General features: G+C 45.5%; 1 protein-coding gene across 4 annotated transcripts in view; it reads right to left on the bottom strand.

Annotated features, from left to right (window-relative positions):
- Positions 1–27500, bottom strand: part of ctnna2 (catenin (cadherin-associated protein), alpha 2) — a 374072-nt gene that overhangs the window by 252622 nt on the left and 93950 nt on the right. For all 4 annotated transcript variants that reach the window (XM_080836552.1, XM_080836554.1, XM_080836553.1 and 1 more), the window contains exon 7: positions 5979–6182. In XM_080836552.1, coding sequence (XP_080692678.1) covers positions 5979–6182 — 204 coding nt within the window. The remainder of the gene's footprint in view (positions 1–5978; positions 6183–27500) is intronic.

The following is a 27500-nucleotide window of genomic DNA, read 5'->3' as shown; positions in this document are numbered from 1 at the left end:
TTATCTCCGCACAAGCAGCCTCTTCTCTGAGGTTGGGGGCTCGGGTGAACACACATGCTTGTCTTGAAGAGGCAACTTAAAAATGAAATAAAATTGAGGATGATTAATAGTCTGTGTGATTGTTCTAACACACGGCTCAGCCCAGTACCAAAGCCTGTGGAACATCAGAAGAAGACACTATGGCCACATGCTCTCCCCAAGATCTCCTCCAGTAGCACACCGTCTTTACCACAGCCAGACCACACAGCCACATACCCACAGACAGCCATTCCCCCAGAGAATTCTCCCAGGACATGCTCTTCTCTCCTGGATCTCCTTGAGTGATACTCACTTACTTTACGTCCAGCCCGCTGTTGAACCACAACCGAACCCTAAACCGTATCCCCAGACATGGGCCATTCAACACAAACACACACACAGCATTTACACTAAAGAAACCACTAAAGTCACTCAATGCAATTAGCACATCCTATGCCTCAATGTTTGGACTAGCTTCAAATGGCTTTTTCCCTCAGCTGTTGCCACACAAGCACACGTGGGGGGTCGCTGGCGAACGCACTTCAGGAGAGAGCCGGCGAATCTTTTGAGGATCCGGCTGATGACAGGAGGGCTTGCCATAGGCTTACTAGATGATGATGCCACCTGTTCCAGATGAATTGACAGGTCCCTCAAGCTGTGCCTACGGGTCCTCCCGTGCAGGGCAAATCCAGTGGATCATACACGCTTAATGCCTGAGCTCGACTTCTCCAGCACAGGGCAAATCCAGTGGATCACACACACTTAATGCCTGAGCTCGACTCCTCTGTGTGGCTGTCGCTCAGTTGACACAACAGCACTGTGAAACAACTGACTTACCCTAGCATGTTCAAAGGGTTCACGCGCACAGAGACACACACATACACACACATACACACACACACACACACACACACAAGCTCACACATAAGCACACACACACACACACATACACACAAACTAACACACACACACAAAGCTGAGGGCTTCTTGGGAATCCTCTCATATGTCATGAGGCATGACAGACAGAACCTGATAAAGTAATGTGTGCCTTAAAAGATATGCCTTTTTCTAGACTGGAGCAAACACACAAACTCAAACAGGCAGAATCCCTCTTTAAACACACTACTCTGCAGGTGTCTGACAGGCCAAACAGCGCAGGCACATCTGTGGGTTAGCAGCATGACGCTATCTATGACAGCTGTCTGAAAGCCTCAGACATCTCTGTTTGACACTTCTTCAACATTCACATAGTATACTGGAAGAAATGTACAATGTGTGTGTGTGTGTGTGTGTGTGTGTGTGTGTGTGTGTGTGTGTGTGTGTGTGTGTGTGTGTGTGTGTGTGTGTGTGTGTGTGTGTGTGTGTGTGTGTGTGTGTGCGTGTGAGAGAGAGAGAGAGAGAGAGAGAGAGAGAGAGAGAATGTGTTTGTGTCCCTGTAAATGAATACACCCTGAACCCTGCTTCATAAAACTGGCATAATCATGTAATAGACATATTATAGTAGGTGTCATACACATCATCACAGCTGATATCCAATGATTTGCCTCTATGATGTTACCATTATAGGTAACTGCCATGACACCTCTCCACATTCCGAATTCCAGTTTAATGTCACATGTCGCATGGCATTAGGCTGTCATAGCATGATACCGCATGCCGATAGCCTATTATAGTGACAAGACACAGTTACTACACTGGACCCTGATTGTTATACCTATCTATGACATCATATGCCATCAGCCGTGATAAGATTATGACGTGGTTATGTTAGTTTTATGGGGCGGGTAAAGTATTAGCCTTTTTTCCTCAGTGTTCCGTGACACTTTCCAAACACTAGTCCCTCTGAGAAAGAGAGCCCTAATTCCTGCCACAATCAGGGCGGCCAGAAGAGGAGGGAGTGATGGGGACAAAGAAGTGAGTGAGAAACAGATATGAATGAGTTGGAGCAGGGCGGAGAGATAAAAATTAGTTGTATATGTGTGTTTGTTTGTGTGTGTGTGTGTGTGTGTGTGAGAGAGCACTGAATGCCTCAAGGGGCATCATTGGATAACAGCTCACAGACACTCTGCCACAGACACACTGCCACAGACACACTGCCAATTGCTGTGGAGGAAGAGTAAATCAGCAGAGGTCTGAATGGTCTATCCTTGGCGCAGTGGCTCGGGTACGCAGCTCACTGGCAGCCCGGCTCACTGGTGCACTGCCAGCGGACTGAAGGGAACTGTGCTGTGAATGGTCAGCTGAAGCTTCATCAGGATCCACAATGGCCATGAAGCATCCATGCCTCCATCACACTAGTAGTAAACTAACGTATTATGGTCATATATGGACGAGGGGCACCATTTTGAAAGAGAAGCACTGTGGTAGATATTTCCATTTACATTCATGTTACATAATTGGTTCTCAATACGAAAGCAGAGGTTCAGACTGAAGGATTGAACTAATACAAGAAAAAAGGCCTCAATTTATAATATATTTTAGAATGGAAAATGCAAATGAGAGACCTTGGTGAAGAAGACTAAACCATCTACGAAATGTGAAAAGCATCTTATAAGGACCAAGCGCATTCCATTAGCCCTTATGTTCAGTATTGTGTAAGACTTATGTAAGGATCTGTTTCACTAATTGACATGAAGCTGTACATACTGCCAGAGGGCCACAGATGTGAACTATGCATTCCACTTCAATTACTGACACACACACACACACACACACACACACACACACACACACTCGCTTACACTCACACACACACACTGAGACTCACACACACACATATATATATATATATATATTATATTTTATATCTTATATATTTTACATACATTGTATATACTATATTGTCCATCTCCATTTGAGTACACCCACGAGTGATTTATAATAATAATAATAATAACTAGAATGCGTTTCGTGAACGAACTGCGAGAGTGTGCTTGCTCTGTGACAGAGAGAACAAGTGCCTATGAATTAACATGTATTTACATCTACTCAATCAGTGTAGTGGGGCCTTCTTCCAATATATTTTAGCAAGCAACCAAGCTCAACCATTATATTTTGGCTCCACTGACGTTTAGACATATGAGGGTATCTCAGAGTTTCGTTATACTGACTTACTGAGCTAAGTGAATTGTTGAAATTGCTATCTTGGTAAAAGGAAACATCTCTGCAACAATATTAGAATGAATGCGGTTACATAGCCAGCTTTACTTAAAGTTTATTGTAAGATAGGCCTATATGTTAGACTTAATGCAGTTAGAGTTAGTCTGTAGGTGTAGTATCAAACGTAAGCAACACTTTTACTGTATAGATAGAGAGCACGTGTATCACATTGGTTTATAGTCTGTCAAATTAGTTCTAGTTATTGGTGTTCGTTGCCATACAAAGTTAGTCTTCTCTTATAAGCCTAGGTAGTACATCTGATTAGAGCTAGCAACCATGAATTGCAGATTAAGGGGTCCCCTATCTCAGTGTTCATTTTGGCAGCTATTTTTAGATTCAGTCTTAAGACAAAAATGCATATTAGTTTTAGTCACATTTAGTCATAGTTATCCTTCTTAGTTTCAGTCTAGTTTTCGAAAACTCATTACAATTTAGTCTAGTTTTAGGCACATTTAAAATTCCATATTATAGCCACATTAAACTCATTCCCTTCCCTTCTCAGGCCCAGGGACCTCCTGTGTTGTGTCAACTGCATAGTAGTCTAGCTTGCAGTACTTACATTGTGGATGCAATTAGTCTCCAAGATACAGATCTCATGCCTACAGCTGAATTCGAATTTGTTTGTAATAAATAATCGAATGTGATGATGAAGTACGGTACGCAGCGTCTTAACTGAAGCTCAACTCAACTATTACAGCAGCTAGCTTGCCGCTAACGCTAACTGAAAACACATCGGAACACAGTGGCTAGCTAGGTAGCTAGCTGCTAATAAGTAACATATATAAGTAACACATCAGCAGTAATGAATCAAGTGTACTGATATTAAATGTACTACTAAATGTACTACTAACATGCCATTCTTAAATTAAAGCCAGTGACATGATGGTTAACGATTAACGAGTTAACGATGGATACCGACAATTAGCATACCTAGCTAGGTAGCATTACCATTGGATTTCAATGGCAGTTATGCTAGCTCTGGCTATCCAGTCAAAGGAGCCTTGTTTCTGGACACGTATCACTTGACGAGCGAGGGCAATACAGTCATCTGGAAAGTTTAAAATGATACTAAACGAAGGGAAATCTACTGTATGGAGAATTTTCTGCTCAGTAGACAATGCAGATTCTAATTAGGCTGGTGGATATGTCCAATGTAAGAAGTGTGAAGTTTTAATGAAATATGATTGATGCAACTGTCGTTCTCCATAACAACTTGGATTAACCTGGATGGCTGGATGAAGTTTCAGACCGAACGTCAAAGATCTTCAATGGTAAGACTTGTCGGTTGTGCCTCTGTTGGTGTCTCGTAAAACGTGAATTTTATTAAAGCATAGCGTGTGTATTGTGTAGCTATTTCATTCCGAGATTGCAGGGGAGTGAAATGCTCCGCTCTGCTGCTGGTATACAGACAGCCGGAAAGGTTAACAAACGGAATGAAATAGCTACACATTACACACGCTATGCCTTAATAAAACCCACGTTACTCACATACTGGTTAACACTGTTAGAGCGGGTGTATAAACTGTACCTGAAACTGTTGCCACTACATTCGTTTTAATATTTTGCACTCTCTATCTAACCACTTCTGGCATTTAAGAGAGCTTCTCCTATGTCAACTGATCTAATGTCAGTTGGCTAGAGTGCGTGACGTCACAATGGCTCAACCTTCCCCATGTTAGTCAATGAGAGAAAAAGGGGATGAAAAAGAGGGATAAAAAAGGAGTGGCAAAGAGTATCGCCACGAAAAGTCATAGCAGCTTGCACCGGATCGGACCGGACGTTTTGGTGTTTGAATGGCGTCTCTAGCTCAATCGGGCGAGGAGTAGTTAGCTGCAAGAAAAACGTACGGAATAAATAAATAAATAAAGAAAACTTGACGATAACAATACTGTGCTTCCCTTCGGGCAAGCACACTAATAATAATAATAATAATAATAATAATAATATAATAATAATAATAATAACATAATAATTCATTTTATTTATTATACGGCTCTTCAGAATGTTCCAAAAAGTACCGTTGATTTGAATGGGCCATCCCTACGTCATACCCATACATTAATTCCTGCTAACAGACCTCTGCGAAAGATAATCACCGCTGTCATTGGCAACGGGTTTTGTACTTCTAATTCACATCTTTCATATCATTCCGCCAGAAGTCCAGTCATTTTAACGCAACAGTAGAGAGTAATTTGAAGTCAGCAAGTAATGGGTTGCTATGCAACACCTGAAACTTCAAAGTTCTATTTGCTTGAAGAACTATTTATTTCTAAACGGGACACATGAAACGGCACCTAAATCATTAAAAAGAGGTATGTTGAAGGAATGTCTTCTATTGTGTTTGGCAAGTACCCATATAATAAGCGGGATAATGTATTGTCCGCTGCGCGTCGGGGTGTTGTTCGCCCCGTCGGGAATTATTTTTGTAGAATGACCTCCGGACAATACATTATCCCTTACTTATGCCTCACAAAAGCTGCAGCTCATCTACATGGACCTCAAAGACCTCAGTAGAAGGATGAGACAAGCAGTAACTAGGCCATACTATTTTATTATCCCAGGTCATCCCAAATCCTCACCACCTTCTCAGCATACCCTACTTCCAAATGTCTGTGTATCTGTGCCTGTATCTTCATCTGTGTGTGTGTGTGTGTGTGTGTGTGTGTGTGTGTGTGTGTGTGTGTGTGTGTGTGTGTGTGTGTGTGTGTGTGTGTGTGTGTGTGTGTGTGTGTGTGTGTGTGTGTGTGCGTACGCGAATGAGGGTGTGTGCACATGTGTGTCTGAAAAAAAGAGCAACTCACGTTGTTCATGTACTCGCTCAGCAGGTCTTGCAGAGCCTGGCGCACGGCATTGCACTCAGCCACGATACGCTCGCGGCGGTCGTCGCGTGTGCAGGACGAGTCGGCCATTAGGGCGGCGCCACTGATGATGCTCTCCAGACGCTCCTCCAGAGAAGGACGGAAACGAGACTCGCTGAACGTCAGGGGGTCCAGGATGATCTTATTCTGAGGAACAAAGAGAGAGAGAGAGTCGTTTTATTTAGCGGGCAAATGTCAAAGTCAACTGCTATGCCAGGCAGAGAAATCATATATTCTAATGGTAATTTTTTGACTTTAACAAATACCTGACTGCTACTGCCAGTGCCACACCCCTACCTGTTGACCTTCAAAAGCAATGATAAGCAGTTCCCCTAAGTAGACACAAATGGACACAGATTGAATGTCTCAGCTGGGTAAAGTCATACTAATGATAGAGGGATTCATGTATTTGCGTAATCCTCAGGGGAAATAATCATAACAGTAAAAGCAGAAATTATGTTGCAGTATCAGCGCTAGCATCACAAGTTTCAAAAACATCTTAACTCCAGTCCACAATCATGAGACCCTATGCACTGTCTTGCCTCACTGCTGAAGTAGCTTACATCATCAAAGTCATGGAAAAGACTTTGATGAAACCATTACAGCGTGGTTTATGTTGATGATGTGATACCGCGCACACTGAGTATCAGGGAGAATTAGTATTACAAAGCAGCACAACATGACTGAAAGGGGAACGGGAGTAATACATGACTTCTAATGCCTTCTACATGCTAATCATGACAGGTGTCTAGGTGCAGCGCACGTCAAGCAGAGGCGGGCCTAGCGAGAGCGAGCACTGGGGTAAGACCAGGGACAGGAATAGGGAGAACAGCCTGATGAACAAAAAACGAAACATTGGGGTGCACAAAATTCCCCCACCCCCACCCCCCGCCCACACAGACACACACACACTCATTTGGCAACAGCAGTGGCGGCAGAAGGCTCCAGGCGATCTGTTGCAGGCAGAGCCTGGCGGAAAGGTGACCTTGAAGGTTAGCCCTGGGAGGATGGCTCCTGAAACCCCAGGGTTTATAGGGCTTTTAAGCACAGAATGCAGAATAAGATCACTCCCTTTTATTGTTTAAGTTGCCACAAAAAAATCGAGGTTTTTACGGCGGCGAGGAGACGGAAAGAAGAAATTACCATATTGATGGTGGAGATATTATGTTTTACGGCTGTACAATTTGAATATCCCATTTGCAGCAGTTTGTACTGCGCTGTCTTAAGAGGCCGAGTCATGCTGGAATAGGCAGAGTTTATTGGTAAAGAGATCCCATTAACAGCCCAGTCTCCCAGCTCTCTACAGCACACACACACACTGGGAACTTACTCCACTACACCATAGTTTGGAGGGCACCCAGCTATAAATAACAAATAATGTGGTTTCCTTAATACATAAATCGAGGATACACCCTTAAAATCCTTTTAGTATCGACTATTGATACACAGGAGAGTGTGTGAGAGAGACAGAGAGAGAGAGAGAGAGAGAAACAGAGAGAAAGAGAGAGAGAAAGACGGGAAGGGAGAGAGAGAAAGAAAGACAGACAGAGCAAGAGAGAGAGAAACAGAGGGACAGATTGAGAGAAAGACAGGGAGGGAGAGAGAGAGAGAGAGAGAGAGAGAGAGAGAGATCAAGAGAGAATCGGGGTTGGTGGAGGGGAAAGATGCTAACGGCTAAGCTTTATTCTTAATTCTTTATCTTTGTCCTAAAAGGTTGTCTGCTGCTCCCATCACTCTGAGGAGCATTTTCACCACGGCCCAGCAAACACAATAAGCTTCACCATTCCTGCCGTACGTGCCTTCAAGAGGCAAATCAAGGAAATAACAGCCCATGTCATGAAGTGACAGCTGCGGGGGTAGTGTATACATCAGCCACCACAGCTTTATGTAAAAACCTGTCTGCGCCTGATGGTGTAGCAGCAGCTCAGATTTGATTTGCTCTCCTCTATATCGAAGTGAAGAGTGGGACATGAAATACTGACACAGTCAGAACCACCAGGCAGACCCGGTCCTGCTTCCCAGCCCAGCATGTTACTCTAGAGATCTCTATTTTCCTGGCCCTAATGTAATGGAGGAAACAGCCCTAATACTTGGAGGGAAATTGCTCCAGCTCAGCAGCTGAGGGACCTTTAGCTTGCCATTATCGCTGCATTGTCTCCATAACAAATCGTTTGTTTAGGCAGCTGAAGCGATTGCTACTGCTCACACTTCTTCCTTTCAGGTTGAGTACACCCCTGCCTTATTACTCTGTTTGCAGTGAACAGTACAATTATCCAGGTAAAACAAAACAACGAGCCAAAATGCAAAACACGAAGCCAGCCTCTGCGCCAATGAGTAGGCTCATCACTGCAGTTCCTTAACACTGAGCACTGCTGAAAAGGCATCACGGCATGCTCAGCGTTCCCCGGGCGAGGCTTCTGCTTTGGAAAATTACCACAGAAACTACCGGAACACTCTGCCACCCTACGCTGAAACACGGAGGCAAGGCTGTTTGTCAAACAATGCATAATGAGACTCCAACTGGCAAGAGGGAGAGAGAGAGGGAGAGAAGAAGAGGAGAAGAAGAGTGAGGGGGGAGGAGAGGAGCTGCATTAAGGCTAACCTACTTCAAAAAGAGAGAGAAGAAAAAAAGAATCAGAGGGATCAAGGGGTTCTGGGATGCCAGGAAACGTGTGGAAGGAGGCAAAGGAGAGCAGAAAAGGGATAAAATGTAGGGGTATGTGGGGAATGAGAGAACGTGGGATAGGGCAGTGGAAAGAGAACGTGACAGAGGGAGACAGATAAAGAAAGAATAAAACCTTGAGCGAAAACTGAAAAGAAAGATGAAGGGAAGAGCGAGGCTAAGACTGCTGGAGACACAGAGGAGGGCACTGGGAGTCTGGGAGCAAACCGCCCGTCTGTCTGTCTGTCTGCTGGCGCTGGGCTGAGCTGCGCTGCACTGCTCTGCTCCGTTATTAATGGCTGTCTAAAACCAGAGTCTCTAATTCCGTCTGGGCCTCAGCAGCCTGTCGACCTACATACGGGCAGGGGATGAGGCCCCGCACACAGACAACAGGTGAGCACTCGCACCGCAGAGCCAAGTCCAGTGAGTTTACGTGTCAGAGTACAGGTAGGGGGAGAGGGAGAGAGGGAGGAAGGGAGGGTGATAAAGTGAAACGGGGCATTACTAAGTCAAAAGGCTTACACTGCATATTCTCATCTTAACCGCAGGAGTAGAAATAACAGAGAGAGAGAGAGAGAGAGAGAGAGAGAGATAGAGAGAGAGATAGAGAGAGAGAGAGAGAGAGGAAGAGAGAGAGACTGAAACAAAAGGCAGGAACAGGGTTGCCTGACTCTCTCTGACACTCACTAGAGGTGCCAGCATGCAAGAGCTGCCCGCGCTCTGGGCTCCATACATCACACAGACATCACCTGTGGGCAGGTTAGAGAGCATCAGAACTGCACACATCTACTCTTCTCCCACAACAGTTAGTGCGGCTCACACACTACTCCACTGGCTGCAGATAAAGAGAGAGAGAGAGAGAGAGCGAGAGAGAGATATACTGGTCCAGTCTTTCCAGCAACATGACCTTCACCACCACTTAGATCCTTGGCATCTGGTCCTGTTTTTTTCAGTCTGTCTATTCGTGGAATTTGTCTTCTTCGTTTCTTTCCATTTCTGTTCTCTCTTTCACTCATACTCTGTCCTCTTCCCCTGTGATTAATTGCCACCTATTACACAAGCCCTGTGCTGACTCACCCATAAGCCTCACACATCTTCCCAACACCTACACAACACACAAGGGAATGGTTCCGGAAAAGTCACAGCCAACAAACATAAACCATGCCTTAGCGATACCAAGCATTTAAAAAAAAAATGATTATTCCATTAACATGCAACTTCAACGTGCTCCTTCCGACGACACAGGGAAACTAAGAGCAGGCAGTCAGAGCCTCTCCACGGAGGAAAATGTGTTAGACTTTTTGATTCTTGTTTTGCTTTTGCTTTGTTTTCTTACGTGCTGGAGATAAGAGGCGGTGGGAAGATTACTAGTTTGCTGGGCTGACAGTGAATAAAGCCATTTAGCCACAGCTAACCTGATTTATCAGTAAATGGGACTCTCAGTCCTGCCAGAGCCAAAACAGTAACATTACTCAGCCGAGCTCTTATCACCAGTCCCGCTATTATATTTAGTTGGTGGAAGAAAGAGAAAGCAAGAGATTTATACCGCCCCTGTCCCTATTAGAGTAGTTATCTTTCAATCAGAAATAACAGTATTTGTCTATTCTAAAACGGCGCACCGACTGAGGCAAGGACACCTTGATTTAAAAGACTGCGTGGGGGTGGGAGCTTTGAAACACCATAATACCCCGGAGATATTTGCAGTGGAAACGCCTGATGGTTTACGCACGTACGCAGGATGATGTGTCCACAGGGCGAAGGATCCCCATTGTTATTCTGCATGGCAGAGCGGCAGCGCAGGGACTGCCAACGGGAGGAGGGGCGCGCAGAGGCGGGGGGGGGTATTTGTTGTGGAGAGCAGGAAAGGGCAAGGCTGGCGACTGGCTGAGGGAGGGGCAGATGCAGGCTTGCTGTCACCGTGATGGAGTTCACTCAGCCTCTCACCCACACCTCCATCTCTCTCTCTCTCTCTCTCTCTCTCTCTCTCTCTCTCTCACACACACTTTCTCTCTCTACCCTCCTTCTGCCTCTCACCCACACATTTCTCTATCTCACTCACACACACACACACTCTCTCTCTCTCTCTCTCTCTCTCTCTCTCTCTCTCTCTCTCTCTCTCTCTCTTTCTCTCCCCACTTGCATTAATTCATTGAGCAGACGTTTATCATCCAAAGCGACAGTACAGGTACAGGGTATATATGAGCTCCCCGCACTTTGAACCCCTAACTTTGGTGTTGGCATCACCTTGCTCTGGCAGGTGAGCTACAGGGACTGTCTCTCTCTCTCGTGACTTCCTGTAATCCCCTTCACTTTAAGGCCCTGTTGCTGGGCCAGGCAGCTTACATGAACCTCAGGGACACAAAGAGGACAGCCTCCTGATATATTACTGCCTGGCATATTAAGTTATTTTGTATTGACTGTTTCTGCTATAGTGCAGTCTAATGCTATGCTGCCTTTTTTTTATCAGAAATCCTTTAAATGCAAGCATGAAGTGATATGCAAGTATTCAGGTCGAGCAGGTCTCATGTTGGTGCCAACAATGCCATGGTGAATGACATTCAATCTAACCCCTGAGCTCCACACTCTTCATGTAGGTACGACAGTGAACCCGCTCTGTGGCGGCCATTAAATGTTGTTACTTTATTAGTCATCTTTCCTGTAATATTGACACCAATAATGTATTATGTAATGGAAAGCTTTTGTGCAACATAAGAGCAAGCATGAGGTGAATAGAGAGTGAATGAAGGAAGCATTTCTACCTGGAAATCCACCTTAGTGCCTTCTGAAGCATCATGCATGTTTCATGAGAGCCCATCAGTACTGATGGCACATATAGATGATAAAAAAAGAAAAGGGCAAAAAGGCTGCATATCAGAAAGGAGCAGTGACATGTTTACGGAACAACTTTCATAAGTGTGTGCGTGTGGGGGGGGGGTAAGCAGATCCGCCCATGGAGGAGCGTCCTTTCCTGTCAGCCACGGAAACCCTGCCCACCCTCCTCTCCCCACAGTCTATGTGCTTGAGGTGTACTGGGCTAATCTGATGGCCAATGCAGATGCTCGCTAGAGGATAGAGACTAGAGGCTAGAGGCTAGAGGCTAGAGGCTAGAGGCTAGAGGCTAGAGGCTAGAGGCTGGAGGAGAGACAGATCTGAGGAGCATCTCAGACAGGAGGCTAACACATCAGGATCAGGTCAGGTCATCCAGTGAATCATCACAACTCCACTGACCGTAGAGTGTGTGTGTGTGTGTTTGTGTGTGTGTGCGTGTGTGCGTGCGTGTGTGCGTGTGTGTGTGTGTGTGTGTGTGTGTGTGTGTGTGTGTGTGTGTGTGTGTGTGTGTGTGTGTGTGTCGAGGGGTAGGGGGGAGACGTGGAGGATGGGGTCATCAGTTAGCTGCGTGTCTGCGGCAAGAAAAGCCACTGAGTGGTAGTAGTAGTGTTTAAGGTATTATGAACTTGATTCTCTGTCTCAGGGGAAAAAACATGAATATGTTGCAAGGAGCTCTATAATCTAGGTTACAGGTTGAAAAAGTTTTTTCTTTTCCTCTGCGTTCCTTTTCAGTTTGCTCATCCTTAAGATGGATTGACTAGAGCACTCTCTTCTATTTTGCTGCACTCTCAATCAATGCTTTTCGTTCAGAATCATAGATAATCTTTTAGTGTGTCCACCACTCTCTCTATCTATTTTTTTTTGCCAGGCTCAATCACTTTTAAACACACTGAACCTCTCAATCTTACTGGTACACACACATACATTGTGTGTGTGTGTGTGTGTGTGTCTCTCTCCCTCTCTTTCTTTCTGTCTTTCTTTCTTTCTTTCTTTCTTTCTATCTATCAACCTAACTCCAATTGCGTTTATTTATTAAGAAGACACTTTTTATCCGAAATGACAGCACAGGTACCAGGTATGGATATGATGTATTTTATCTCTATATGAGCTCCATGCACTTTGAACCCTCGGGGTGGGTGGAGGGGGGGGGGGGTGTTCTAATGGACCTTCATCTCTTTCTTTCTTACTCACACACTCTCTCTATATTTCCTCTCTCTCTCTCACTCACACACACACTCTCTCTCTCTTTCCTCACACCCAAACACTATCTCTCTCTCTCTCTCTCTCTCACACTCACTCACAAACACAATATCTCTCTCTTTCCTCTCTCTTTTTCTCACCCACACATCTCTCTCTCTCTCACTCACACAATCTCTCTCTCTATCTCACTCACACTTTCTCTCTCTGTCTTTCCTCCCTCTCTCACCATCTCTCTCTCTCTTGCTGAATTGATTCATTGAGCAGACACTCTTCATCCAAAGTGATAGCACAAGTACAAGGTATGAGTATGAGGTGTTTATATCCATATGAGCTCCCTGCCTCATGATATATTCCCATATCTAGCCCATGTCTACATTTCCATAAAAACATACATTTAAGTTTATGTTATACTGATTGTTCCTTCTAAAGTGCAGTCTAATGCTATGCTGCCATTTTTTTTTATCAGAAATCAATTTACTAATGCAAGCAGGAAGTGTTAGGCTATTCAGGTCTGTGAAGTCCAGCAGGTCTCATCTGGTTGCCAATATTGCCCTGGTGAATAACATTCAATCTAACCCCTTAGCTCCACACTCTTCACAGAACGCATTTCATGTAGGCCCTCTGTGTTGTTCAATGTAAGAGCAAACATGAGGGGAATAGAGAGATAATGAAAGAAAAAATGCTTCTCTCTATCCCTTCCCTACCTCTTTCTTTCTCTCTCTCACATACACATACACACACACACACAGACACACACACACACACACACACACACACACACACACACACACACACACACACACACATACAGACACACAGGTACGCAAAAGCACTCTCATTCACACTCTCACACACAGACACTTTAGACATCAGTGAAGCGGCACAGGCAGGAGAATGACTGAAGAGAAGCAAGCCAAGGTTCTCAGGAGAGAAAGAAAAAGCAATGAAAGGAACCAGCAGCAGAGAGCAGACAGAGCCTCTGCCAACCGCTCAGTCCCCTCAAATGTTTAGTAAAATTTTGATGAGCCGTCATGGAAGGCTATAAACATCCCGACAAGACCAAAAATATGTCTTCACTTTATTATATCTGAAATATAATAAATAACTATATGTTTGTGATTTAAAATGTTCAATTGAATTGGATTGTGTAAAAGAACAGATCAAGGCAGTGTTTAAAAACTGAAGTCGTTTTTGAAGATATACTTCTTCTGAGAGGGTAAATTATAAGAGGTGATAAAAGTGCTTCAATATTTTTAACTAATTACATTAATGTATTTACAATCAACAACACATCAACAGTTAAAGCATTCTTGATGTCATATGCTGCGGTATCATGTTTCCCAGAGTGTCAAATAAACAACTATTTTTGATACAAATGCAACCACATACATGCATGCACACACACACACACACACACACACACACACACACACACACACACACACACACACACACACACACACACACACACACACACACACACACACACACACACACACACACACACACACACACACACACACACACACACACAAATACACACACACAAATGGTGTGAGGAAAGGACACAGATGATGGTTCTCTGTGCGTTTGTGAACATGACATGAGATGTTTTTTAAATGTGAAATCAACAGAGGACTCCTGACTGGCCATCTTGGATTTGCTTTATGCTTCATGAGTATTGTACTCAACAACCAACATGATATGCCTTTATCTTTTGTATTTTCTGATATACGGAGACTTGAAAAAGTTCAACTAATCATGCTAGATGCTTGACATTTTCAGGTATTGAATAAAATAACTGGCTTTATTACACGGCTCTTCTGAATGCTGTAGACTGCTCCATTCACTTGAATGGGGCTTCCCAACGTTCTGTGGTCAATGATTTTTTTCCATATTTGACCGTTGCTATGCATAATTGACCGCTGTCAAGGGAAGTGGCCTTGTTGCCTTGGATTCACGTCTTTCGTAGCACTCCACAAGTAGTCCGGTAATTTATTAACCCAGCTCAATGGAGTTTCAGCTGACAATTGAGCAGCTGTGTTCTAAAGAATTTTCAACGTCTTTGATTTTCAACGTCTTTGGCGAACTATTTCTCTGCTTTTTAACACTCCGAATGGTAACATATACATTGTAAAAAGACATGCTGTGTTAAGGTTTTTTTTTCATTTTGGCAAGTAGCCGTGTAATAAGCTGGATAATGTGTAAAACGCCGGTCATTATCGGGAAAATAAGCCCCTTCAGGGTCAAGCGACACCATAACCCACTATATTTTCACACTGAACAACATCAGATATTTTGAATTGTGATCTATTATAATCATGGTATAGTACTTTCCTAACAACTAGGCGCATGCCTGAAACTATGAAATACAAAAATGTGCACGATACAAGCTGAAAATGTTGCACACTAGTTGCTGGATACAATTACATAATTACATATTTACATAAAGAATAAAGCAAATCCAAGTTTGGAAAACTGTCTAAAATCTGTTGATTTGATGTGCCCCATATGCAACACTTGTAAAGACTCAAGGGACTCTCTCATTCTCCGTGTCTACTTTAAATCATCTTCAATGCTTACACTTAATCAAAATCCAGATTTACACAGCAGCCCAGCAAAAAAAAAATATACATTTTTTTTAATGTAATTTTGCACAAAAGCACAGGCCCTTCTGGTGCCTCTTCTGATGATTGCCTTGGTACTTCAGAGCCATGCCTCCTGAATCTGCTCTGAGAGACTGGGCTGGTCACAGAGGGACCAGACTCAGGCACGCTCAAGAACTCTCAGATCTGAAGGGATGAGAGGAGGCTACTATGACGGTGTGGGAGGGAGAAAGAAGAAAAAAGAAAATGTCGCCCTCCGTATCTGATGTGGAATGAGGCATGGTTTTCAGTGTGGTCGTACCGTTAATCTGGGTGACATTTGCATGAGCTGCTTTGACAATACCCTCACCAGCAACCGGTCTTCCTTACTGCACCAGAGGGGCTGGGCCTGAGGCCTGCACAGAGTATATATAAAGGCCAGTGTGTGTGTGTGTGTATGTGTGTCTGTGTCAAAGAGAGAGAGAGAGAGAGAGAGAGAGAGAGAGAGAGGATTATGACAGAAAGGGGAGAATGTACAGTATGTGTGCTTCAGAGCCATTGTTTGGTGTGTGTGTGAGTGAAAGAGAGAGACAGAGGCAGATAAAGCAAGGCAGACAGAGAGAGACCTGAGGAAGAAGCTTACAGCAGTGTGGTGTCCAACGGGAGGGGGGTGGGGAGGTGCAGGTCTATCTGAAGTAACTTCAGCTCTCATGAATGCTCTTTACCCAATGCTCTCTCTCTCTCTCTCTCTCTCTCTCACGAATGCACTTTACCCAATGCTCTCTCTCTCTCTCTCTCTCTCTCTCTCTCTCTCTCTCTCTCTCTGACTCAACCCCATTAAGAGCCACTCCTCCCCTGGAACCACTCATTGCTCACTCACTCTCCTCACGCAGACACAGACTTTTTGTAGGTCACGTCCAGACCCATATGCTCATCTTTCGTGCATGACTCACGCTGAGGGTCCCCTGACCTACACTCCCTGATGGATGGAGACGCAGCGTGATGCGCACGCGGTCGGGAGGATGAGCCGATGGCAGGGGACCGTCACAACGGCCACAGCTTTAAAGGGATCTGTCTGCCAGCGCTTATAAACATGACAAGGTGGGAGAAGAGAGAGGGGCGCTGGGGAAAAGCATCCGGTAGATGTTAAAGTCACATGTGTTCATTACTGCGGGTTGTATAAGCGGTGCTTCTTCCATACTTGATCCCTTTCCTTTGAGAGGCAGGAACCAAAGCATCTTTACAGGTGTTTCTCAATGTGTGTGAGTGTGCATGTGTGTGTGCGTGTGCGTGTGCGTGTGCCTGTGTGTGTGTGTGTGTGCGTGTGTGTGTGCGTATGTGTGTGTGTGTGTGTGTGCGTGCATGTATGTGTGCATGTGTTTGGGTTAGGGTTAGGAGAGTTCAACATTTCAAAAAGAGTTAACTGTTTGTTTGTGAAGTTGTCTGTTTTCATTACACAAAACAACAGAATGTACAGTACACCTGTAGCCTCAAGTTTTGCTGAAACTCTTAAGTGGCCATTTAAAGCCACCTACAAGGGTTTAAATATTTCAGCTGGAGCTTTTGAACATTCAGGGTGAAGCCAGCTGAGCTGCTGTGTAAGCACTGCTTCATATTTCATAAGATGGTCCACCCTAGGACAAAATATAGATTCCCATTCTCTTGAGCCATGGAAATTATCAAAATTGCAAGGATTAAATAAAATGTCTGCGAATGCTATGTTTTTTTAAAGTTTCATAACAGAGAGGGGGGGGGGGCAGGGACAAGGAAGGACGAGACAGAAAGAGAGAGGGATAAAGAGAAAGATAGAGAGAAAGAGAGAGTGTGAGAGAGAGAGAGAGAGAGAGAGAGAGAGAGAGAGAGAGAGAGAGAGAGAGAGAGAAAGACCTTTGCCTGAAAGCGGGAATTTAGAAGTACACTGCACAACCACCTGAAGCGGACACATTAATCAGCGACACTGCAACTGTCTCCGTTTGGTTGCCGATGTGGGCTTGGGCTGCTTCTCAGTCGGCATACATGTTGTGTAAATACACCAAGGACAACCACTGACTATCTGATGATGAGAACTTGGAAAGGGTGTTCCTAGCACATCCTTAAAACAGGAAACAAGGTGATGAAATAGTAATAAAGACACTTCCCATGAATAAATAAAAGATCAACAGCACCAGGTAAAATAGTTAAATGGCTGGGACTAAATAAAACATGTTTCCACTTTGTGTGTTTGTGCAGCGAATGCTACAGGGATACCACTTTGACCTAGAATCCTACAATTCCCAGTCTGCTTCAGGCCTATTTTCTTCATGCCTATGACCGAGCCACGTGTTCCACTTCTTAGACACCTTTATCTCCCCTTCAGTGTCCTTCAGCATCTTTCTTTCTTCTCTTTCTCACACGTGCTCTGTTTCTTGCTCTCATTCTTGGCCTCTTACTCTCTCTCTCTCTCTCTCTCTCCCTTGCTCTCCCTCTCACGCTCTGCAGCAGATGTTCTGTCACTATCACTATCAGCACTCATTTTGGGCGTAAATTCGTCACAATGTGCACCAAAAACATGGCATGAGGAATTTACTGCACAGAGTTAAAACTGCATCATGCCTGCCGCAGGAGTGCAGAATGACAAGTTGCACTTTTCTGACTCATGCATATGCATTCATGGGAAGGTTGTAGGAAAAGTGAAAGCTGTAAGCACAATCATGGAGATGTGCAAACAGAGAGTGGTTACCTGTTCCATTGTACGTTTTGTATGTATAGAAATACAGGGAATAGTGCCCGGTCAAGATTTTCTGCCTTTTAAAAGGTGTAATTCATATTGCGTGTTTGATGCGTGCATAGGGGACATTTTAAGAACCAATGGAGGCAGTATTCCCAGCACCAGTTTGGCTCAATTGTACTATTTTAAAAGCTACATTTTAAACTCTATCATGTCTATCTTGCCATCTCTTTCTCACTTCATCCACTTCCTTAAATGTAGCTGCCTGCTACACTACTGATTTTGTTTTAATTTTAAAATAGTCCTTGTATGTTTTTTTTGAGTAGTATAGAATTACTGGCCTGTTTTATCTCTATCTTCGATGGCACCATCTTTTTTCCTGATTGCTAAAACTTTCTTTTTCTGTCAGTCGGCAGATACATTCATTCCACTTCATTGCGCTTCCATTCAAATGTGTCTGCGATTGAATGGCTCCTTTCAGTTTGCGGGCGCCACAAATCAAGGTTACAGAGCGTTGGCATGCGTTGATGACAGGATCAGCTGCAGGTTTAGTACATTCAACGTAAAATGAAAGGACGCAAAGTGTGTTTTCAGCGAACTGGCCAAGTCACTGCTTGCACTACGCTCCCCAGCGCTCTCTCTCTCTCTCTCTCTCTCTCTCTCTCTCTCTCTCTCTCTCTCTCTCTCTCTCTCTCTCTCTCTCTCTTCCCTCCCTCTGCTGTGTTTCCTTCTGTTCTCACTCTCCTCTTCACCGTTCACTTGCCCGGGACTTCATCTCCAGTTGAATGTGTCCACCCGCAGACAGAGAGTGAGTCTTAGTCTACTAGATCACCTTGTGAGATTGAGTCGCTCAAGAACTCAAATGCAGATCATTAAAAATCTGAAGCGTGCGTGTCGTAACGACAGAGACGTAGGGAGAGGGGGGGGGGGGGGGACATGCATGTGATCTTCACAAACTCATTCTAGTCAAACAAAAACAAAACTCCCATTACTTATGTTAATTAGAGCACATCTTCACAGATGCGATAGAGCCAACACACGTTTGAGCAGGGACACATCCTGTAAACAATCTCTGGTAAATTCTCCTGGTGTTCCAGCGTATTTGCAGAACAATCTAAACACCCGGCGTGTTCTCTCCCAGGCTTTGAGAAGACTCCGGGAGAAAAGCACAAACTCTTCAGCACTCGTGAGAGAGAGAGAGAGAGAGAGAGAGAGAGAGAGAGAGAGACTCCTGGCAGGCTGAAGGTGAGCATCCATGAGGAGGCCGGGTGCCACACTAATGATCACTGTGTTTGTGATTAATAGGCCATGTAGCATATGTCTGACTCTTCTGTTCTCGAGTCCTTGCTGAACACAGCCATACTGTGCTGACCTTGGAATTGAATGAACCGGACCCTGGACTTCACCATGTTAGTATGTATGTGTGTGTGCGTGTGTGTGTGTGCGTGTGTTGAGCACTGGAAGGGAAACAGCCTGCTACTCATAAACAACAGAAGGCGTAGAATCAGCTAGCAGTGGTATGGCCCCAATCCTTCAATTACTCAGTAAAAACTGTGTACAGCTTCAGTTGAGAAAGTTGAGAAACGGAGTGAGAATGTTGTCGTTTTCTGCCCTCCCCCCCATCCTCAGATATGTTCATTTCGCAGGGAGATTATTTCCAGAAGCCATCTCATCTCCCCTTCCCCTGAGCTCCCCTTACTTGGCATCTCTTTGCAATTCTGTTTCTTTTTTATCTCCTTCCTGCTTCACTCTCTGCTCTGTTTTGGAGATGCTCCCCTATGTGCCTTGACCTTGACCTCAGTGATCCTGGCTGTGGATTAAACCAATAGCTGCAGTTGCATGGGTATTGACAGATGACAGGGCGAGATGCCAGCAGTGGTGGAAGCCACGCTCCCCTGGTTGAACTCCATCGATATATCTGGGAATCAGTGGGCCGCAGGGAGCATGCTGGGAACTTACTGAGGAGAGCGATAAGTGAGAAGGGGTCGATTAGGAGGAGGGGAGAAAGTCTTTCCTGACTGGAGGCCAGTGATTGGAGTTCCTCGCTAACACATTGGAAAAAGAAACTGAACCTCGCAGCCTGTCATTTCCATTACACTGGCAAACAAGAGAACCGATGTCATCAGCAATGGCCATACGGGGTTGAAATGCAATTTAGTCATATTAGGAGGCCATTTCTCACCTGATTGGCCTCAGTGTATTGTAAATGATGGCTTCCACTGTCTAAAAATATCACCAAGCAAGACGTGCTGTCAGAAATGATCACGTATGATTATATATTATGGCCTTGGGAACATGAATGTGAGATACTGGCAAATAAAAATCATTTTTCTGGAAGAACTTCAGGGCAATCATGTGCCCTTAGCATATCAGTACTCACCTACAGTGTACAAAGACTTATATTAACTGGTCTATCACTGTCACGGAGTACTGCAACGAAAAGACTGGCAACTCCTGGCCTCTGATTTTACCTGCCAGTACAATACCTGCATGTTCATTTTTCCTAAACGAGCTGTCTGACCTTTCCCTAGAAACTCCAACTGGTAAAATATAATTGAGTGCCTGGTAAGATTCCGTAATGGTCTTGCAACTGATTTGACAAGGTAATGTATTTTTTAATAACCTTTTATCCTAAGCCTGTCTGTCTGAAATCGTGTTCCTTCTTTTGTTACGTCAAAGATAAAGACACCTAATTTAGAGTGTCCGTATTTCCAATAGCCGTCAGCACTGGGATGTGTGGTTTGATGTGCCCACGCCGACACTGAGCTTGTGAGTGACGGGCAGCAGCCGTTACCCCATTTGACACATTTCCCCATGTAAGAGACATACTGCACGGAGCATTCATCACACCATTAAAAAGTCCCCAGACAGAGAGAGACTGAGAGAGAGAGAGAGAGAGAGAGAGAGAGAGAGAGAGAGAACAGAGAGGGAATGAGAGAGAAAAGCAGTTATGGCTGTATCTGAAGAGCAGTAAGTCTATGTGTATGGACTTATCTAACTGTGCCGAGAGAAACAGAGAGAGAGAGGGAAAGAGAGGCAGGGGATTTATACCAGGCTGACAAATGGCGCCAATCAATCATGGCTGAGGGGTTGGGCATGGGCCGCGACAGGACCAAGAGCAGAGCCGATTAACTGGCCTCCACTCCCACTTTGGGGGCAGCTATCCCCTGTAAAGCTTCTTTTAAACAGGCGCTTGACGATCTCACAAAGTCAGAATGTCTTCACTTCCTTCCTCCTTCTCGTATCCCTCTCTTCGGCCCTTTCTCTCTCTCTCTCTCTCTCTCACTCTCTCTCTCTCACTCTCTCTCCGTCACTCTCTCTCCTCTCTCTCTCTCTCTCTCTCTCTCTCTCTCTCTCTCTCACTCCCTCTCCCTCACCCCGCAAGGGGGGGGGGGGGGGGGGGGGTGGTTGTTTCAATCCAGGTCAATTCAATTAACATAACAAAACCTAGGCCTGGCCAAGGGGAAGGGGGGGGCCTTTCACACCAATGTGGGCTTCTACGGCAATACACAGGGTCGAAAACTGTCGTAAATCCCACATTTCATGCAGTGGGTGGCAGCGATACTCTCGAGCAGAGTCCATCCTGGCCACTACAGCCTCTCTGCCGCAGAGCTACACAATCCCCACAAATGGCCCAGTGGTCGCTTTGAAAAGAGAGAGCCTGGCTATACAGAAAGGTGTGTGTGTGTGTGTGTGTGTGTGTGTGTGTGTGTGTGTGTGTGTGTGTGTGTGTGTGTGTGTGTGTTCTTGTGTGTTTGTGAGTGTGTGTGTGTGTGTGTGTGTGTGTGTGTGTGTGATTGTGTGCTTGTGTGTGTGTGTGTGTGTGTGTGTGCCACACTCAACTGTATATCACAGCCGGAGTTAGCGAGGGCCAGGTGGCCTCACATTTGGCGTGTACGCAGGCATTTCACTGGAGCCCGCGGCCGCTTGGCTAACCCCTCCGGCTGCTAATGGGAGCATTTAAAAACAATCGCCCTGGTCGCTGGGCCCTGGGCTCCATTTCAGGGGAAATTAGGCTGTTTTTGAATGAAGGGACGGGCTGTTGGAACAGTTAGAGCAGGAATAACAAGATGTGTGCTCTTGCTTTGCTAGCTCGTGCTAGAGCGTGTGTGTGTGTGTGTGTGTGTGTGTGTGTGTGTGTGTGTGTGTGTGTGTGTGTGTGTGTGTGTGTGTGTGTGTGTGTGTGTGTGTGTGTGTGTGTGTGATTTCAAGCAAGAAATGGATGTGTGAAATACAAGGTAATAGTGAAGAGAAGAAGAGCGAGTGACTGACTAGAAGACATATAGCAATAGTAAAGTATTAAAGCAAACAGGGATGGTCAGCTGTGTATGTAACCTGGATAAGCAAAGACATATACACACACACACATACCCACACTGCTGTACAAGGACACTGATAAACAGTACCCAGCCTATCTGCAAAGGGGACTTTCACAAAGGCGCAGTGAGCTGTACATCTCTGGTAGAGATAAATGTACAGATCCCTGTAATTGAAAATCTGTGCACATACAGAGAATCTGAGCCAATTTGAATATGAATGAATGGAGTTCTCCATTGCACTTCCTGTCTTTTCAAATCCTATCTGCCAGCCATAACCTGCTGCAACTGTCTGATGACTCTGCTGTTGTAGGATGTATCAGGGATGGACAGGAGTACAGGAGCCTGGTGGACAACTTTGTGCAGTGGTGTAGGAATAACCACCTGCAGCTGAACAACTCCAAGACCAAGGAGATGGTGGTAGACTTTAGGAGGTCTCAGCCTCCTCTGCTACCAATCTCCATAGAGGGTGTCAGTGTGGAGGTGGTCAGCACCTACAAGTACTTAGGTGTTCACCTGGACAATAAACTGGACTGGTCAGCTAACATAGATGCCATCTACAAGAAGGGCCAAAGCCGACTCTACTTCTTGAGGAGGCTGAGGTCCTTCAATGTCTGCAACAAACTCCTGCGTATGTTTTATCAGTCTGTTGTTGCCAGCGTCCTTTTCTATGCTGTGGTGTGCTGGGGAGGCAGCACAAAGAAGAGGGATGCTGGGCGACTTGACAGGCTGGTGAGAAAGGCAGGAGCTGTTGTTGGCACCGATCTGGACTGCATAACAACAGTGGCGGAGAGTAGGACCCTGAGCAGGCTGCTAACAATCATGGACAATGACCACCACCCACTGTACAACACTTTTAATGGTCAGAGGAGCATCTTCAGTGGCAGACTCCTGTCACTGTCATGCTCATCAGACAGGCTGAGGAAGTCCTTTGTCCCCAGGGCCATTCAGCTCTATAACGCCACACAGAAGGGTAGGGGGAGGGTGATGGACTTCTCTGCATGAGTATACCTCAGTCTGCCCTCCTCTTCTCCTCACACCTTATTCCTTATTCCATCCCACTGCCCATCCTTTTTCCTTCCTTTTTCTACATTTTTCTACTTTTTTTGACTGGCTACACTAGCCCCTTGGACTGCCTTTCCTTATTTAAGTATTTATATCACTGTACACTATCCCCACACACACAAGCACAGGACTCTTTGCACTATCCACACATGCACAGGAACACTTTTGCACTACTACTTTCCACTACCTACAGCCCTGTCACATGTAAAGCACATTGTTATATGTATATGTTATATGTAAACACCACACCCCCATGTGTACATGTTCTCCCTATGTGTATTGTTTTTGTATTTATTGTGATTTTTGTATTTATTGTTATTCATGTTTGTTTGTAAGTGTAAGCTACTACTGGATGACCTTAATTTCCCTCGGGATCAATAAAGTATCCATCTATCTATCTATCTATCTATCATCTAACAAAACAACACGCAGTGCTCTCCCCCAGAACAGATCACGTCACATCAAATAGCATCTCTGCACACACACATACCACGTGTGCAAACACACACACACACACACACACACATACACACACACACCCACACACAGACACACGCACTCTTTTTCTCTCTCTGTCTGTTTTTCTCCTTCTCTTATGTTGATTTCTGACAGGAATGCTGACAGGGAATCCTAACCGTGGACACAAGGTTATTTCAATGTAAATCTAGAGATGTGACAAATCTCGTTGCGTTCTCTGCAATTAATTATGGATAATGTATGAACACAAAGAAAGACTCAGAAGGCACAGACAAAAACGAAAGGAAAACGAAAAGGAAACGAAAAGGAAATTACAACTAATACTCCACTGTAGGTGGACATTGGAATGGTTCAGAACAGAGGAAGGAGTTTTTGTGTGTGTGTATTTGTGTGTGTGTGTGTGTGTGTGTGCGTGTGTGTGTGTGTGTGTGTGTGTATGTGTGTGTGCGTGTGTGTGTGTGTGTGTGTGTGTGTGTGCGTGTGTGTGGGTGTGTGTTGGGTGGTTGGGGGGGTCTGCGTGTGTGTGTGTGTCCATGTACATGTTAGTGTGTGTCTGGTAAGTTTCTTTGTGTGCTTATGTGTGTCTGTATGTGTGTGTGTGTGTGTGTGTGTGTGTGTGTGTGTGTCCATTGACTTCACATTATGCTGTTGAATACCGTTGACCTTCAATGTGGGCAGTCACCATGCTTTCTGTATGATGCTGTAGACCTCAGCTCCTTCTTTCACACTACTACATCATGTCACGAGGACATCTATTGCATGAGCCAAGAAGAAGCTTTTCATGCTTTACTGAGGGGGCCACCAGAATCAAGCACATCAGCACTATACAGTAAACAGCAATGAAGGAGCAGGGGAACTCGGAGGTGCTTTCCACTCCTGTTACTCCCACAAAGCCAGGGGTCAACATCTTACAGCCTTGTGTTCTCTATCTCTCTCTCTCTCTCTTTCTCTCTCTCTCTCTCTCTCTTTCACACACATACACACACACACTCACACAAGTGCATGTAAACACACATACACATACACATACACATACACACACACGCACACGCACGCACACGCACACGCACACGCACACGCACACGCACACGCACACGCATAAACGCACACACACACACGCAAGCTCAGGGAGAAATGGTAGAGAAGCTGCCAGAGGATATTGGCAGTGAGGAAGATAATTTCCATAAGTTCTAATTGAACTGCTCTGGCACCAGAGCCCATCAGACCTTTGGAGTGAGAGCCAAGACTGCTTAGAGTGAGCACCCAAAGGCCCAGGCCAGGAGACACAAAGGAGAAAGACAGAAATGGAGATAGACAGACACGGGCCCAGGGAGACAGAAAAAGGACAGAGACAGAGGAGAGGGGGGGGGGGGCTTAGAAGCAGCACACCCACTCCATGGCACTGTCACAGGCCTGATCATAAGACACAGCTGGTCTTCTGTGGGATGATCCAGCTGCTGTGGCCAATGTAATGACTGTGGACAGACAGCCAATGGCCTCAGTGAAGCAAGTGCAAGAGAGGGAATCCAAAGGTAGAGGGCTTTCATAGACATTGGCTCATGGCTCAAGGGGGAGGAAAAGGACAGCTCTTATTCATGGGAGAACAGGCCCCTTCATTTCAGCACGGGATTGTTTCCCCTTCACAACGCTTCAATCAAACACTGAATGCTAAGAGAAGAGGACTTCCTCTCAGTGATTTTCATATCGCACCGTTTGACGCTGCTCATCCTTGCTGCCTCGGACGGAACACGGTCTGAAGGCATGACGCGACGAGTGAAGGATGACTGAAGGATGCTACGCTCTTCGTCATTTCACCCCTCCTTTTCCTTTCGCCTCAGAAACACATCAGGGTCATTCAGTCGAGTCTTTTTTTACGAGCATCGCATTCTGGGGGCAGAAAGACACCTGGCGCTTTGGCGGAACGCAATGCCATAAACGTCTCCGCGCAAAAAGGTGTGTGCGCCGCTGGTTAACGAAGGGGAGAGGCGGAGAGGGAGACAGGCGTCTGTCTGGGCGTGTTAGGCCTGCTCTGCTCTAAACAACGTTTTCCCATGCGCCTCCAATTACTCCGCTCTGACCGCTCAATGAGGCGTCAGCGAATCCATCCTCGCCACAGGCGTGCAAATAACAAAGCCCATTCACTCACACATGCATGGCAATAACACAGAGAAATCCGTCCACTAACCCTATAGACACAAACCCACAGCCACACTCACATGTACATGAACACCATCACACACAACCCTCCCACGGAAGCACTAAACACACACACACGCAACCCATGTACCCAGGCTCTTCGCCAAGAACACGAGCACTAGCTGAAAGAGGCAGCAAGCACCATGTAGGCAGACGGAGCCAGGCGAGCTGGACTATTGTCTGCGCTATCAGTCACTCTTTCAGGAAGACGTCCCCATCACCAGGCAATAGCTCTTCCACGTCACCGAACCCATTTGTACCACAGACATCACTCAAGCAGCACCAGCAGCCTCCACAACAGCACTGACAATATGCTCGCAGACACAACAATGCAGACTAAAGCACTACAAGCACTAGGGTGTCTAGGGTTGAGGGTCTAGTGTACACTCATATGCTAGTCTTACTGTCAGGGAGTGGTGTTTCATAAAGGTGATTTTACAAAAGAGCTGCCATGCAAGGATCCAGCTCATCATTCTCCCTGCCAAGCCCCTGAGTTAAGTATACGTGGAACTCAATGAGAGAGATAAGTAGCAGGAGAGATGACGCTCTCAAATCCAGCACCCTAACACTCATCAGTTACGCTTCCATTTACCTGCATTGTATGGAAAGATATTAGAGTGGTACCCAGAGAGGTAGAGACACAGAAGGATGGGGGGGGGGGGGGGGGTAAACACACTCACACACACACACATACAGTGTCATTATACTGCTTAATATACTGTTGTTCTTTCTTCATACACACCAACTCTCCAGTATTAGAAATGCTTTGGCAACAAAGCTCATTTGAATGTTTGAGAGCGAAGAGAGAGAGAGAAAGAGAGAAATGGAGAAAGGAAAAGACTACGTATGCATGTCCTCTAAAACATGACAGAGCATCTGATGCTATGCCTTTTGGATGCAGAGGAAAGTAAATATTGTTCACGGCAGCAAGGAACAATACTCTGTGCACGGCTCCAGTGTTGTGATCTAACTCGGAGAAAAGGAGCTTAGGCGTGCAGAGATAAAACAGTGGGCTGCGGCGCTGGTAATCTCGCCTGCTGGTTTCGCCTCAAATAGCGGAGCGCTCCGCCAAATGGCTGCAGATGTTCTTTACCTGGGCCTTCGCAAAAAAAGGCAGCTCGGAACCGCCGTCAAAACTTTGTAAAGAAGCTTTGGATGAGCAGCCAAGGGAAAAGGGATTTGCACCGACACAGAAAACAGCCATCAGCTCAGCGTTTCTCCTTCTGTTTTTTTTTCTTCTCCACATCTTTCCGGTCTTTCTCCTTTCTTCTCGTTTCTGTATTCTCTCTCCATCCTCTCTTTCTCTCTCTTTCTCTCTCTCTCTGGCTGTGTGAGCGGCTAGTCAGTCTTGGCTGGGTGTTCAGTGCTCTGTGAAGCGTCCGAGTGGGCACACTGCCTTTTCCATGAGCCTCGGGACATGGGGTGGGG

This window comes from Sprattus sprattus (genome assembly GCF_963457725.1).
Source record: "Sprattus sprattus genome assembly, chromosome: 4".
NCBI classification, from domain to species: Eukaryota; Metazoa; Chordata; class Actinopteri; order Clupeiformes; family Clupeidae; genus Sprattus; species Sprattus sprattus.
The sequence above is the reverse complement of the archived record's forward strand: the minus strand, read 5'-3'. Positions and strand labels throughout refer to the sequence as shown.